Raw genomic sequence first — 16,912 nt, forward strand, 5'->3', positions numbered from 1 at the left:
TCTTTCTTTGGTCCTAAAGCACTTTATGGAACCCGAGTTTTACATCTAGATAATTTTTTTCTCTAAAATATTACTTTTTTTCCAGTGAAAGTCGAATCTATTTATATGCATGTAACCAAAACATAAAAACTGACAAAAATATCCTTATATCGAAATGTTCTTACCACATCCATCTTCGTCGCTGTTGTCCGCGCAGTCAAACTCCCCGTCGCAACGCCACTGCCTCTTGATACACCTCCCCGCTCTGCACTGGAATTCCTCTTCTCCGCATTCTGGCATTTCTATCGGCAGAAAAACACGAAATGCCGATTTTTATTCAAAATTCGGGCATTTATCTCACTTTTTTTCGTGGTTCAGGTGACTTGGAATGTTATGCCGTTTGGCAAAATATGATTAAAAGAAACAAATATATTATTTTGTCAAATTATACTTGAGTCTGGGGTTGTTTCAAAAATGACAAAAAAAAAAAAAAATAATAAAAAAAATAAAAAAAAAGGGTTCATGTTAGGATTTCCTAAAAGTCAAAATGTTAATTCATTTAGTGAAGTAGATAAGTAAATATACATTGATTACAATTCGTAATACTAAAACAACCGTAAATTAATCATGCACAAATGACTAAATTTTGTTAAGCAAATCATCCAATTTATTAATACACGTTAGACATAAAAAACTATGCTGCAAAACATATTTCGAATGATTTAAATGTTTATAATAAGAATGTGTAGCTATATACCCTCTCATAGGCCAATTATTTTTCGTATGGGAAGTAATCATCCCAAGACCCATGAAAGAGTTAAATACTAAGCTCTGAACAACTGAACTATTTTAAAATGCATATGCATCAGTAATCACTTAAAATATTACTTGATCTTTAATAAAATAAAAGTGTACGAAAAAAAATGAAATAATAAACTATACAACACATTAATTAAGCCGCAATTAGTATTTTATATTCATCCTAATTTAAATATGTCGTAGTCTAAATTACAGAGAATATTTTAAATTAAAACATTTATAAAATTAAGTAGAAAGTTTTACTTTATCAGTTAAAAAGAAAAAGATGAACTAAAACATTTATAAAATTAAGTAGTAAGTTTCACTTCATTAGTTAGAAACGAAAAGTTAAATATGAACATTGAACTAAGTAGAAAGTTTCACTTCATCAGTTAGAAACAAAAAGTTAAATTAAAACATTTATTGAATTAAATAGAAAATTTCCCTTCATTATTTAGATTATTATTCTTTAATATTATCATCCATATCCTATCAAATGAGAAACATTAGTGTACAGTTTTAAATTTCAAGAGATGTTGGACTATTAAATTTTTTAAAAAGAGTACAAATAAGTTTAAGCCATTTTTTATAATCAAAAATTGGGACGTTTTTGCTTATTCATGGAAGCAAAACTTCTGCTTATTTCTTCACGACTTAGAAAGTACATGAAAAATTCTCGCAAACTCAGTTCAAAGCTTGACATTTCGGTACAAAAATAAATAAATAAATGTGATAGTGATAAAAATATCTCTAGTAATTCAATGCCAATTCACCGTCAAAGGTACAACCATACGATAAAATATTTTACCCCTGAAAATTTCAGTCATAACTTTCTGGTGAGGCCTTTGGAAACCGTCGGAAATTTATTTGTAGTCCTCTAAATTCATCAAGCATTGAAACAGTATTAATTGTGGCAGTGACAAACAAAGGGATGTTAAGTGTAAGTTTTAAATTTTCGAGAAAAACGCATTTGAAGTTCAGATCCTAGGTAGACTTTCATTTAATTTTTTTTTCAAAATCCTGCTGTATAGCAGCAACTACAAGGGATGCTAGTTTTATCTCTTGCCTCGAAGCACAGGAGAAGTTCTCCTACCATTTGTACTGGTTATTTCGAGAATTTTAAATTTTGGCATTTACATCCCTTTACTTCTCACTTCATCAATTCATGTTTTGTGAAAAGAAAATCATTGACATAGCTTAATTTCTGGTTCTTGCTGTGTGAAAATACCCAAGGCAAAACAGGGAATAACCGAATTTAAGTTGTTAAGAAGTGTCTTCGCAGCGAAGTAGAAACAAATAAAATGACAAAAAAATAAGTAATAACAAAAATACAATGAATAAAACAAACAAATAAAGAAAATAACTCACGGCAATCTTTTTCATCTGACATATCATCGCAATCGTTTTCACCATCACATTTCCAATCTGCATTAATGCAAAGTCCATCGTCGCAACGGAACTCTCGATCTCTGCATGCCACTTCTCCAGCTAAGAAAAATTAAATGAAATAAAATAAAGGTGCAAAAGCAAATGTTTGAAACAAGTCTCATTTGCTTGTTTTATTTTCTTGTGTATGTGAATATCAATACTTCATGTTTATGCTGAGAGAACTTTCTTTCAGTTAAGCCCTTCAGACCTGGTGTCCGGTATACCGGACATGAACTTTAACACTATAATTACGGCGATCTTTTTATACGTAGAAATACGGTTGGGGTCATTTTGACCCCTGAGGAGAAATCTGCATAGTTCCCTACAGAATGTTAAATATTTGTAAAAATTATTTTAAAATTATCGAATTTATAATGAATGCAGTTCATGAAAAAAAATTAGAGATTTTCAGGGTACATAATGAAATGTTCAAAAAAAAGTTTAAAATACCGTTCAAAAAACCAGCGCTGTTTTAGTTGCATTTTAAAAGCCAGCGGCTAATGTTTCCTTTCATGTACAAAAACATTATAAATGCTTCAAGTTCTTAAAATATGTTCTAAAAGACATTTTTGAGTTTCTGCTCTGTTTCAGCATCGCAGTTCTTTTTCCTCAAAAAGGTCACGAGGAAAAAACAACCTGCCCGCAATTTTAATTGTAACCCTTTTTAGTTTGGGTCTAAAATAATTACAATTTTCTTGAAAACTTTTTATTATTACACATCACAATGATTTAGGAAAAATCAAGAGGGAATTGAGCTTTTTATGAAAATACAGATTAGCAGTTAGCAAAAGAGTTTGATTGGGGTCAAAATGACCCGTCCCGTGATTCTAGTGTTAAACAGCTGCTAATTATTTTGGTTAAATTGCTTGATATTTCTTTCTGTAATTAACTTTTAAAGTTCTGCATATTACTATCTGCGAAAGGATTTTTTTTATTTTGGGGTTGACAACACTAACATATAAGGATTGTCGATAGAGGGTGGCTCATTTTTTCAACAATGGATTCTCGTCACAAAAGCGAAGTTTTATTTTCTGATTTTTAAAAAAATATATCACCTTTCTTATTTTTTTCAAACGCTTATATGTTTTATTATTGTTTGGTGTACATTTTACAATGAAGTTTGTTTGTTATTTCATCGTCTTATCATCTGAAATATTAATTTCAAAAATATTATATTGGAATACTGGACGTATCATAACTCTTTTAGTTTTTAGCCTACACTCTTGAAATTTTATCTATGATGAGATACTCTTTACCAAAGTACACTATATAACGAATATAAACATATTTGGTTAAGTATTGCATAATTACGACTGAAGGGGTTAACGGTGCTGATGGAGAAGTAGGGGAATGTAGAGTAAACAAAGTGAAATAGTTAAGATATCTTACTTTTTCAAAATGGAAAAAAGGGAAATTTGCTCTGGGAGTTTTTTTAAATTTTCTATCAAAAAACTGTCTGTTATCAATATATATATATATATATATATATATATATATATATATATATACCAAATAAAAAAAATAAAAAAAATCAGTTTAATGTATTCGCACGAAATGAACAGTCAAGGCATATTTTTATTTTTATACGAAATGCTAACAATCATCTGCGTCATTAAGAAGATCATTAAGCTCTGGTTTATAAGAGTATCTTATAATATTAATCTAACAGCGAAATATTACAAGTAGGTCAAACATTAGAATGTATTTCCGGTGTGGGGAGGTTAACGGCGGTAACTGCAGAATTTTTTTTTTTATTTCTAATGGCTGGCAGCAAGAAAAGGTTACAAAGAACAAAATAGCAAAAACAAACACAATACACAGAACAAGGAACAATACAGGAACAACAGAGTGAAATATTTAGCTGCCGATGCGCTCTCTTACTTCCCAATAACGGTCACACAGGCTACGTCTGGAAAGCTGGCTGCAAGTGTGCAGGTGACGAATGTCCATTTCTTCGTTTGAACTGCAAAGGGGACAATTGGGACTCTTGAAAACCTTCAAGCGGTGAAGGTGTTTTGGTAAACAGTCATGGCCAGTTAAAAGTCGAAGCAAAGCTACTGACTCTGCTCTTGGTGCTGAAGGGACAAAATCACGGTTTATAAACTAAACTTTGTGGTTGCTTCTAGCTTTTAGGTCTTGCCAAAAAAAAGACTCTTGATTTTTTCCTCATATATAACTTTATTGCATTGTATGGGACTGGCTCATTTGGTAGTTGAACAATAGCAGATCCCCTCTTGGCCAGATCATCAGCTAGCTCGTTTTCTCTAATCCCACAGTGTGCAGTTATCCACTGCAACACCACTTTTATATTCTGCTTCACCAGATCGTTAATGAAACTGCGACATTCAGAAATTTCCTGCGATTTACAGCTCTTGATCGATGCTATCGCCTCAATAGCCGCTTGAGGATCCGATAGCACGACACATTTCTTAAGTTTAAAATCACGGTATTGCAACTGATCTAGAGCCAGGTGTATAGCTTTTACCTCTCCATGGAATGCAGAGGCATATTTACCAACAGGAATAGAAAAAGAAAAGTGCTCACTGTAGACGCCTGCACCTGCATTTATATGGTCTGCTCCTCTTGAACCATCGGTATAGATATGTATCCATTCACTTTCGGGGTATTTAGTGTAGATCGTCTCCAGAGCAATGGCCCTGAGAACTACTTGATCATTCTCACTCTTTAAAACAGGCTGTATCAAATTTAAATCATAATTCACTGGCTCATATTCGCATGGGTTTGTTGGTAAAGGGAGCGACTGTAGTTTAGAATTGATGTCATACGTTCGTTTTGTCTCAAGCGCAAACTGCACAAACCCCTTTTGCGTTTTGAGAGATCTCGGGTGCAACTCCGGTTTCCATTCGTTTCTAAATGGTATTCTTTGCATTTTTTCAAATAAAAGTAGAGTTTTCTCCTCTATGTATGATTTTATTGATCTGAAATTAGTAAATAAAAACAATGCATCCAGTGGTGTTGATTTCACGGCTCCTGTTATTAGGCGGAGTGCTTGGTTATGTATAGTTTCAACTCTGTTCAGGACATGTTTTGATGCAGTGCTCAGTACCTCACAGTAATAGCTCATTAGTGGGAGAACAAACGTCTTATAGGTAATTTCAAGCGTATTACGACTACAGAAATAAGTTTTAGAGATATTGTAAGAAACGCGTTTTAGATTCAACACTAACAGTGGGAAAGTATTGGAGTTAGGCGTTTTTCGCGCTTTTTTTTCTCAATAGAAAACAAACTAGCAAGCTTGTACAGTAAAACTAACATAAAAAAATGGAAAAAGTGCAAATAAATGAAAAATAAAATACATGCAGTTTAGACAAAATACTTTAAAATGGCCCTAAGATGAATAAATAAAAATAAGCAAAGTTATCTCTAAATATAAAATTCTTTCGCGTAAAAAATGGATACGAGTGTATTAAAATAAATCTGTCTTGTTTATGGTCTTATATCCCATATTTTGGCAGGATATTCATATTTATGTTTCCTTTCTTCTAAAGTTAGTTCATTTTCGCTTTTACTGCTTTGAAATTTATGTGAATCGTGGGTAGCAAAATATGATAAACATAGCTTTGTATTAGAAACTCCCAAATATCTCTAAATAAGGAACAGCGGTCACCACACTCGTAAAGTATAGTTTGACTTTTACTTGACTATTCAAAAAACGTGGGCGTTATTCTGACATTTTGTGAAGTTTAATCAAAAGTTATTCATGATATCTTATAGTCTTATTTAAAAAGTGCTTGTTTTTATACAAACCTAAAAATAAATGGCCCATTTTTTCATGCGCACATTTAGAAAATAATCATTTTAGTAAAATAATATCAGTACGTTAACCCATTAAACGCCAAAACTCAAAATCGTTATTTGACTTGAATGAAAATCACAAAAGGTATTACTCTCAACCCATACAATAATAATGTGCTTCAAAAAGAACAAAACTTCATTTAGCTTTAGAAATATAAGATTTTGCATTGACGCAACGTCATTAGAATAGGAGTATGGATACTGCGTAGTTTTATCAGAAAGTATTCTGCCGTTTCAATGCGTTTTATACACTGGAAATTTTTATATTCTTTGTTATAGTTCCGAAATGAATATATCACTTTAGAAGAAATTGAAATTGATAGAAAATAAGCACATAAATGCATTTTAGAAATTTTAAATTTAAGAAAAAATCGATTTATTATACACTGATGAGCCAAAACATTATTACCACCCAGTCAATAACGCCTTGTGCCACCTTTGGCCTGCAATACATTTGCGACTCGCCTTGGAATGGATGCCACAAGCTCTTGGTAGACGTCTGGAGATAGATTGTACCAAAGTTAATGCAGCGGTCACGCAAAGTTAAGATTTCTTGACATTGGGGTGTTTCAACTGCCGAATGTGCTCTGTAGGATTTAAATCGGGTTAATTTGGTAGACAGGGCATTAATTGGAACACTTCATCATGCTGCCGGTTCCACTCCAGCCCAATTATAGCCTTGTGAAATAGGGCATTGTCCGCTGGGAAGATGCCACTTCTAGTAGGGAAGACCGACGCCATGTACGGGTGCACCTGATCTGCCACGATGTTCAGATAGTCTACAGCTTTTTTGGTATGTTCTACTTCAACTGAGGATCCCAGAGCCTGCCAGGAAAAGTCCCCCGAACCATAATAACGCCACCACAAGCCTGTTAACGACTAACGTACAAGACGGGTAAGACGGCAAACCCTGACATGACCATGAGAAATCGCGATTCGTCGGACCAGACAAATTTCTTCCAGTCATCCAATAACCAGTCTCGGTATTCTCGGGCCCACTGTAGGGGAAGTTGGCGATGCTGATTGGTCAATAGAGGCAAACGAGTGGGACGTCTGCTGCGCAGACCCATATCCAACAGTGTCCTCTGAACTGTGTGTTTAGAAACACTTTCACTCGCAACTGCATTGCAATGAGCTGTCAGTTGATCAACTCTTTGCCTCAGATTTTGCTTTACGAAGCGGCCTAGTCTCCGACGTCTCTCATCTTTGATAACGCGTGGCCGTCAAACACCTTTACGCCTACTGTTGATTTCATCATCCTTTTTGCACTTTGCATAAGTACTAACAACGACCGATCGTGAACAACCTACCAGTCTTGCAGTTTCTGAGATACTCGTTTCGAGTCTTCGGGCCCTCACAATATGGCCTCTATCAAATTCGCTCAGATCGTTACCCTTTCCCATAATTCGCAAAATAAAGCGTTCGAATGAAGCCTAGCGTTCTCCAACTTCAGTTGTATACCAACCCCACTTCATTCACTTCCCTCCACGTCATCCATACGAATTCCTTGAAAAAGTTAGGGGTGGTCATAATGTTTTGGCTCTTCAGTGTAGATACACATGATAAGTTTCGCTGTAATCGTGATAAAGAGCAGCATCACAAACATTGCAGCAAAAAATAGTTTGGATCTGGTAGTACTTGCAGTGTAACCTTTTATAGGCTTTAAACCTCAGAATAAAATGTCCTTCCTTGGTAGGCTAAATTTTCTTGGTCTTTCTGGAGCTGGACTTTTCTTCTTTATGTCACTATCATATTAAGTCTGCAAAAGATGAAGTGCAACCACTCGTCAATAATCCAACAGTGACTTTTCTCTTTAGAAAATCTTGAAATTTTCCAAGCATTTGTTTATATACTTTTAGAATATCACAGCCACCATTTTTTCCCTTCTTTCTCTAATGCAGCAGTTTGTAACTGAATTTTCACACAAATCAACACCACCCATTTTCATGTTACATTGCTCAATGATACAAAGCTGAATAACTGAAACCTTTCTATTCAGGTTTCTCGAGTAGCGAGTAAGTGCCCAATTAGCAAAAAGATTCCGATTAATCTTCTCATATAGGCTTGTGTTGCTTTAAATTATGGGATTTTTTTTGCGGGGCGTATAAATTTGCTTGTTCGACAAATGTGATAAAACATCGGATACAAAATAAAGATGAAAAACATTGACACTAGTTTCACCTTCTAAAATGTTTCTTGCACTCTGAATTTAGATCTGTTTTTTTCTCTTTTTTGGTTGATACTTATCAATTGATTCTGTTTGTTCATTGCAATCATTATGATTTCCCGTTTTTAGAATTTTTACCATGAGAATTGGGACAATCAATCTTTTTTTCTGACGAGGACTTTAACTTCACGAGCAGTATCTCACAGTAAATCTTCATTATCATTATTTAAAATGGTGTCATTGCCTCCTCCTTCGTCCTTAGCTTCTGCTATGTCTGGTGATACAACAACAATATCAGTTTCATCATCTGAGTTTTGTCCGAAAATCTGTTCCAATTCTTCTTCTGAAGTAAGATATCTTGTTCTGGGCATTTTGAAAAGCGGATGAAAAAAAAAAAAGCTTCCACAGTCAAAACACACATAATAGAAATGTATTTCATTTCTACCCGGAAAGCAGTGGAGACAATCAGTCAGTCTACTCCTTTTTCGTTGACGTTGCGTCAACGCAACACCTGTTTTCACTCACCCCTCCTCCCCCAGAAGCAATTTCTTTCAGAAGCAATTTCTTTGAGGAATGTTCTGATAAAAAAAGAACCTTGTCAAAACTTTCATTTCTAAACCATTTTTTTTTAATTTTTATTTTTTCTGAAAAAAAAAACTAGATCACAAAATTATTCCCCCCCCCCCCCCAAAAATGTGAAAAAAACCATTTTTTTATACGTAAAAAAAATATTTCAAGCAAATTTTCTAATTCACAAGATTCTAATGTCATTTTTAAATCTAAAAGAGCAATCAATAAAGAAATATTAAGTTTTATGGTGAACTTTTTGTGATTGTTCTTAGTGACCGTTGCATGGATTAAAACGAATATAACTGCAACGAAATATTCGTTTAACGAAATTTCGTTGCAGGTTAAATTTTCAATCCTGATTTAATCTCCATTCTTTTCTAGAATTTCATTTCCACAAAATTCCCGTTACAACAAACAAAATTTTCGGGCCTTTGAAGTTTGTTGAAACGGGATTTCACTGTATTTATTTATTTATTCTTGCTAAAAACTTTTACAAGTATTGATTAAAAGGAATTACTGAACAAAACCTCTAGCTACTTTTCTAGCCGTTTTGAAAAAAGACTAATTTAAATCGGATACACAAAATATTCTGAACAGTTCTGTTATCATTTTCTCGAGATCTCATTTAATGTCCAAACGCAACGTATTCATACATGACATATTCTGACAAAATATTTAATGTAACGGGGTTTTATGTAATATTTATTCTTGCTGAACACTTTTACATGTATTGCTTAAAATTAATCACTGAAGAAAACCTCTATCTATTTTTCTAGCCGTTTTGAAACAGGAATAGTTTGAAACTGATATACAAAATCTTTAAAACAGTTCATTATATTTTTCTAGATCTCATTTAATGTCCAAAAGCAACATATTCATACATGACATATTCTGACCAAATATTTAATCTAACGGGATTTCAGAGTATTTATTTATTCTTGTTTAAAACATGTATTGCTTAAAATGAATAACCGAAGAAAACATCTACCTACTTTTCTAGCCGTTTTGAAACAAGAATAATTTAAAATTTATTAACAAGTTCTTCAGACTAGTTCGGTTATATTTTTTTCTAGATCTCATTTAATGTCCAAAAGCAACCTATTCATACATAACATATTCTGACCAAATATTTAATGTAAAGGGATTTAACTGTATTTATTTATTCTTGTTGAAACCTTTTACAAGTATTGCTCTATAAGGAATTACTGAACAAAACATCTACCTACTTTTCTAGCCATTTTAAAACAAAACTAATTTAAAACATACGCAAAATCTTCAGAACAGTTCAGTTACAAATGTTTTTAGATCTCATTTAATGTTCAAAAGCAACGTATTCACTCATGGCATATTCTAACCAAATATTTAATGGTAATCACTAAAACCGCTAAACTAATTTTCCTTTGGCGAAGTTCCATTTACTTTTTAAGAGTACAAATGATGTTTAATCAAAAACAGATTTTATTGCTTTTTTATATTTTCGCTAGGCGCAACATTTCTAGCAAATTTATTATCTCTCAAAACTCTCACTATTAAATATTTTATAGTGTCAAGTCTCATTTCCTTTTAAAATTATCACAAAGGATCAGCTTTTCCCACCAGATGGAGGAAAGAGTTTAAATGTAAGCTATAAAATTCTGATAGATTTTAAAGATATACTTCTTAATGCTTCCAGCTTTTTTTCACAACTTATGATTGAATTTTAATTGGTTTTGATTTTACGAGTGAAACTCATTTATATATATATATCATTAAAAAGGTTAAATGACAATATGTTTTTACTCAGATAATTCAGGAAAACTTTTCTGTCCTAAGCATTATTACATACATTGGGTGCTTTAAGCAATGTTGTAAAACATAGTTGGAAAAATAAATCTCGATTTATTATGGTAAAATTGAAAATTTTCGGAATGGTGCATTTCAAAAAAAAAAAATAAAAAAAAAAAAAAAAAAATAATAATGTTCATGTTATACTCATATACGTGAGTTATAAATCACATTTCTTAACTACATATTATTGCCTTGTATTTCTTTTTTTCTCTCATTTGGATGATTTTTTAGTAAAAGTGTCAAGGTAATTTGAGCATGCAGTGATACTTATATAATAACCGATATCATGAAGTTAGTAACTAATTTTAAAAAATATTAAAATGAATCCTTTTTTTTAACTTCTACCTATTTAATATTTATGATCATAATGCTAAAATGCTACAAATATAAAGCAGGTTTTCTGAACATTACACAGAAGCTTACAGTATACTGGCTAGATATCTCTCCCAGGTTTCAATGCTCAGTTGAAGTGTTAGTCAAATTTCTTTCAATTACAAAAATTCATAACGTGCCGCTAACTGGTACCTTAATTGTATTTTTTCGTGCCATATTAAAACTTCACCGTCATGGTTACAGAACGAGTAACACGTTAAGAGGGGGTGGGACACATTTTGAAAAAAAAAAATATTTCAAAAAAAAAAAAAAAAATTAGAGTTTTGAAACTTTTTGCACTGATTCACTATATATTTAATAAGCAAAATCATAACATCAATTTAAAAAATATATATTTAAATTAAATTAATTATTTTTTTTAAAATAGGGTTGCTTTGAATTGCGAAAACTCAAAATATTCTTGGTTTATTTTTTTTAATAAACTAATGTACAAATATATAAGCTTTAATTTTTATTCGGTGATTTAAAAAATAATAATTCAATGAAAAATATATAATATTTGAAGGAAAATTTCGAAAAATTCAAAATGCACTTTTTTGCGGTAAAAGTTTTTTTTTTTTTTTAATTAAATTTGCAGAATAAAAATTAAAGTAAACAGTTTGAAAAAGATATGCTCCAAATTTCATTACTTTATCCTTATCAGTTAAATTACTTATAAGAGTTTAAATGAAAAATTTGGGGAAAATTGCGTCATGGAGAAAAACGCACTTCAAGTTTTCAAGTTAAAAATAATATTAATTAAATGCATGCAACAAAAATAATTACGTCTCTCGTTCTAATTAAGATAGAAAGAAGATTCAAGCGACCTTTTAAGCAGAAAAAAAACGGAGAATATATTTGGATAATAAAACAAGTTTCATAAATTTATGATTTTTGTGTTCCGGACCCTGTTAACAAAAAGGGCGAAGTTCTTATAAAAAGATCAATTCTACGATTTTTTCCCACCGGAAGACCCTAGAATTAAATATTTTTAATAATAAAGCTCAACACTCATACAAAAAATGTATTGCCCTAAGTTTTGATTTTCTTCAGACAGCATTTTGGCTATTGGCATGGAATGTAAAACCAAATTCATTTCAGAAAAGGGTAACTGTTCTATTAACGAAGCAAATACTTTTAGCAACGAACATACATTAACATTGCAGTTGGTTGACTTACGGAAGAGAGTTTTGTTGAGTAGTCGTGGTGACAGAGGTACCTAGTAAACTTTTTCCTTTTGCCAGTCCTATATACTTTCTTATTCTACATTGTTTCTTGCCAAAGATCTGTTTATTTTACTCGGAGTTAACTTGCAGTTTGCAATAAACCGACTCCAGAGGTAATATTGAATAACAAATGTTGAAAATTTGATAATATATGCTCTGTTGCTTTCGAAATACGTTCATGTTGCTCATGACACTTAGCAAGTGAAATTTCAAACGCGCGAAAAACCCCCACCAAAATAGAAGTTTAACGAACTATAACAACACAACGTGAAATAATTTTAAGGGGTCTGAGGTCCTTTATTCTTCAAAATTTTCGATTTCCTGGAAAAATTATGTGTTATGCATAATTTAATTTTGAACAATTTGATACCTTATTTATAACCATACGCCAAAAACTTTTCAAGTTATAGTCAAAATTCGTAAACTTTCCCCTATAGAGATTTATGTTAACAGCAGCTGTTTATGCCTCTTTTTCTCAGGTGCCGATTTCTTCGATTGTCTCGTTTTGCGCGCATGATATTTCAGAAAGTTTATTATATATTTCCGTAAAACTTTTGATCTATGTTTATCTGGTTTATATTTATGACCTGAACCTAAATTTTAACAAAAAATAAAAGTTATTATTTAAAAAAAAAAGATATTTTTGCCAAAAATTTTGGAAATTTCCGATATTAACTTATAAAATTAAAAAACAAAAAGTAATAAATAATTTTAAAAAACTAACAAATTTAGGTTCAGGTCATAAATATGAACCAGATAAACGTACATTTAAAGTTTTACGGAAATAATATAAAAAACTTTCTGAAATATCATGCGCGCAAAACGAGAAATCGGCACCTTAGAAAAAGAGGCTTAAACAGCTGCTGTTAACATAAATCTCTATGGCGAGGGTTTACTCATTTTTACGATAAATTGAAAAGTTTTTTTGAGTGTGATAATAAATAAGGTATCAAATTGTTCAGAAATAAAATATGCATAACATATATTTTTTCCGGAAAGTCGAAAATTTTGAAGGTTAAGTTCCTTATACCCCAACAAAAGTGATGATTTTTAAAAAGTCATTTACATTGCTGGCGGCACAAAATGCAACACCGAGATGGGTTAGTCACGAAGTTTTCAACAACAATATTAATGTTAAAAAGTTGCAACATTAATGTTAGAAAGTTTTCACTAAACTAGAAAATGGTCCGTCAAGGTATGACGTGTGAAAATTGCTTCTTCATTTGAACAAAGCAATTGCCTGTTTGGTGATATTTTGATAGTGGAAATTTTAACAGTAACACCAGTGGATTAATCATGAACTCCAGTTGATAGAATTCATTGTTGACCACTTTTTCGTTTCTTCATTCTCCTAAAATGATTCTTACGTGTAAAACAGTTGAGTAACCGGATCCAGTTCAGCTCTATCAAAATGAAGCATTTCCCTGCATGTCAAACATTGCCAAAAATATTATCAAATTATCATGCCATAGTGCGAGTTCCATTGCTGATGATGTCAGAGCGTTACTTGAGCAGTGAATTCACTAATATGTATATAAAGATGAAATCAAATTTTTACTAATTACTGAAAAAAATCCAAACGAATGGAGCTTTAAGTATCATGATGAACCATGTCTAACGTGAATGTATGAAGAGCTACAGTGGAGCATGACATGACACCCCGAAGTCCCTTGCCCCTACCATTTTGACGGTTCATCTGTTTTAGATGTCGGGGAGTTCCTCCGACAAAGGGGACTTCAAGAACAGATACAGTGAAACATTGAGGCACAGCAGTCTCGAGCCTGAGACGATGTCTTACGTCATCCTGTACCACGGATACTGTAAACGTGACACTTTGTGTCTAGACATTGTCCTGTTAAGAAGAGAACCCTGGGATCATCGACATGAGTGCCAACAAATGTGACTGAAGCATGTAACTAAAGTACCATTATGCTAAAATGGTGCCGTGAATTAATATTAGGTGTGATCATGTTTCGTATACCATAACACCCCGTATCATCACCCCAGCTGTGTGTGCCGCTGAAAAGCATATGCGCTATTCGGGATTTTACAACGGGTTCTCCATAAGCGTACAGAAATGTCATCATTTTCCAACTTCGATCTAGATTCATTGCTAAAGAAGATATGGATCCATTTGATTGCAAATAAAAACGTTCGAACTTGAAACTACTCCAAGTGGATGCGGCAGTCTGAATGCCATAATAAAACCTGTGATTTTTAGCGACACCGCCCCCACAGCTGGAGTGATGTTATGGGGTGTTATCGAATACGAAACATGATCACACCTAATATTAATTTACAGCACCATTTTAGCATAACAGTACGTCAGTGTCATGCTTCAGTCACGTGTGTTGGCACTCATGGGGCTCCCAGGGGAATTTTTTAACAGTACAATGCTCGGTTACACAAAGCAAAAGTCTCAGAGGGCTCCTTCATCCACATTATCAACATCTCTGGACTGCGCGACGTCCAGATTAGTCACAAATCGAACATATATAGGATCACTTAAGATTGGACAGTTTGATCGAACTAGCGGTGCGTTTATAGTAACTGTTTTTACGAGACGACGTAGGAAATTGTATGAGACTGCTATGATTCAATGCTCGACTGTGTCGCCCCGTACATTCACGCTAGAGAAAGTTCAACAGTACAACTTAAACGTCTATTTACTTGGGTTCTTCCAGTAAAAAAATGATTATCTTGCTTTCATTTTGTTATTACTTTTTAAGCACTTTTATTATACTTGACCTGATTGTCACGGAGAAATCTGAGGCCTGGTTTTGCTCATATGTCTGCAACTAGACCACTTAGAGACTTCGAGATTTCACTAAATTATTTGCTTAATCTTAAGATATCACATAGCGCTGAAAAATTAAAATTCTGAAATAAAATTACTATTTCAGTTAGGATGGAAAACAGCAAATTTCATGTAATTTTCCTATTAAATAATTAAATATAAAACCCATTGTTACAAATTTTATTGGCCTTGTAACAGTTATGTTAAAAGCAATCATAATGAAAATTTTGAATCAAGGCTTCTGTGAAGCAAGCATGAAATTAGCAAGCATAAATCCTAGAAAGGAACAAGGATTAAATTTTAGTGCCAACTGCTTAAAGTTTTAGACACGTACATAGGTTTTTTCCATTTTAGTACCGATCATTTATGTGAAAAAATAAGGTCAAGTTTTGTGAGGATAAAATCATTCGATTTCTGAAATACATTTACACGAAAAAGAATAAAATAACAAATTTTTCTTTTAAATATCAAGAACTTTTCATTATGCACTCAAAGGACAAAATTACTTTTCTGGGTCAGAAAAGACAATTTTAGAGTTCCTGCAGTCTTCGAAAATTCCAAGAAAATAACACTACAAACGAAGAAAAGTGCGGTTCTAGTCAATTCAAACCAAACTATTCCAATAAGAAAAATATTTTTGTTTCAACACTCAAAGTTATGATTGAAAGCTAGATAATGATAAGAAATTCTCTTCATGACTTGAGTCGCACTTTTCTTCGTTTGTGGTGTCGTTTTCTTGGATTTTTCAAAAACTACAGGAAATCTTAAATTGTCCTTTCTGACCCAGAAAAGTTATTTTGTCCTTTTGAGTGCATTATGAAAAGTACTTGGTATTTTTAAAAAAATTCTGTTATTGAAATATCAATGTTGCCATCACGTGCGAAAATGTTTCATTCTGCCTACTCCTTATTGGTGTGGCATTTTGTGTGGCCAGCAGTGTAATAAAAAGCATCTATTAGAAATCAGTTACGTTCAAACCTGTTTTTGTGTGAACTTTTTTCGCGTGGTGTACGTAAATTTCAATCAGATTAGGACTCCATTGACGAAATTATTTATAAAACGGACAAAGTTATCTATAAAAGGAACAATTTTTATGCGATTTTTTTATGCAGTCCCTATGCACCTCACAAAAACAGGTTTGAGTGTAGTATTACTATGGATCAGCATTTTTTTTTACTTAGGAGAAAAAAAAAATATTTTAATGTTGCACGGAATTTTGCACCTAAAACTCAACATTTTAAACACAAAAACACATAAAAATTAGATTCATAGCTTACGTTATAACGTATGCTTTCTAGAAACAGGAAGGATCTTTTCCTTAGTATTTATCTTGAAAAAAAACCGCTACGCACTAACACATACATATATAGTTATGAAAGGATTTTTCGTCATTTTCCGCCGTATTGATGGTAATCTAAATTCAATGTTTCGGACTATCTGCTCCTAAACGTAGTTGTATAAAAAATCAGTTGGTTTCTCTTTGTCCTTATAAAAGCAATCACTTGGGTAAGATTGGCAGAGCTAAAAGCAATCATTGATATAAAATTGACTGCTCTGAAAGTAATCACGGAGATATGTTTGGAACATTGGTACCCTACAACTTCTAAATGATGAAGTTTTTATGGCAGAATGAAACATAAAACGAGCTAAGGACTGCAAATTTCTCTTTGAAAATATCTTGTGTCCAAGACATTTTATGCCATCGTAAAAATTGCATTTTCATATCTATTCGTTTCAAATACGTAATAATAGTTTATGATCTCTATTTTTAAGACAGAAAACTAGTATTTAAAAAACTGCGCTTGAAAATTATTGAACAGAGTTACTTATAGAAGAAAATTTAAACCACAGGATGAAGTTTTACAAGATTTTTTTTTTTTAACGCGAATGCAGTATTTTTTGATTTTTGAATACTTGACAGTTGCTTTAGCA

The 16,912-nt window shown here is 32.5% G+C and overlaps 1 protein-coding gene across 1 annotated transcript in view; it reads right to left on the minus strand.

Annotated features, from left to right (window-relative positions):
- Window positions 1-16,912, minus strand: part of LOC129223139 (low-density lipoprotein receptor-related protein 4-like) — a 161,688-nt gene that overhangs the window by 96,344 nt on the left and 48,432 nt on the right. The window contains exons 8-9 of the mRNA XM_054857706.1: window positions 2,146-2,265; window positions 165-281 (exon numbers count right to left, since the gene is read on the minus strand). Coding sequence (XP_054713681.1) covers window positions 165-281; window positions 2,146-2,265 — 237 coding nt within the window. The remainder of the gene's footprint in view (window positions 1-164; window positions 282-2,145; window positions 2,266-16,912) is intronic.

The sequence above is a fragment of the Uloborus diversus genome, chromosome 5, assembly GCF_026930045.1.
Source record: "Uloborus diversus isolate 005 chromosome 5, Udiv.v.3.1, whole genome shotgun sequence".
Classification (NCBI taxonomy): domain Eukaryota; kingdom Metazoa; phylum Arthropoda; class Arachnida; order Araneae; family Uloboridae; genus Uloborus; species Uloborus diversus.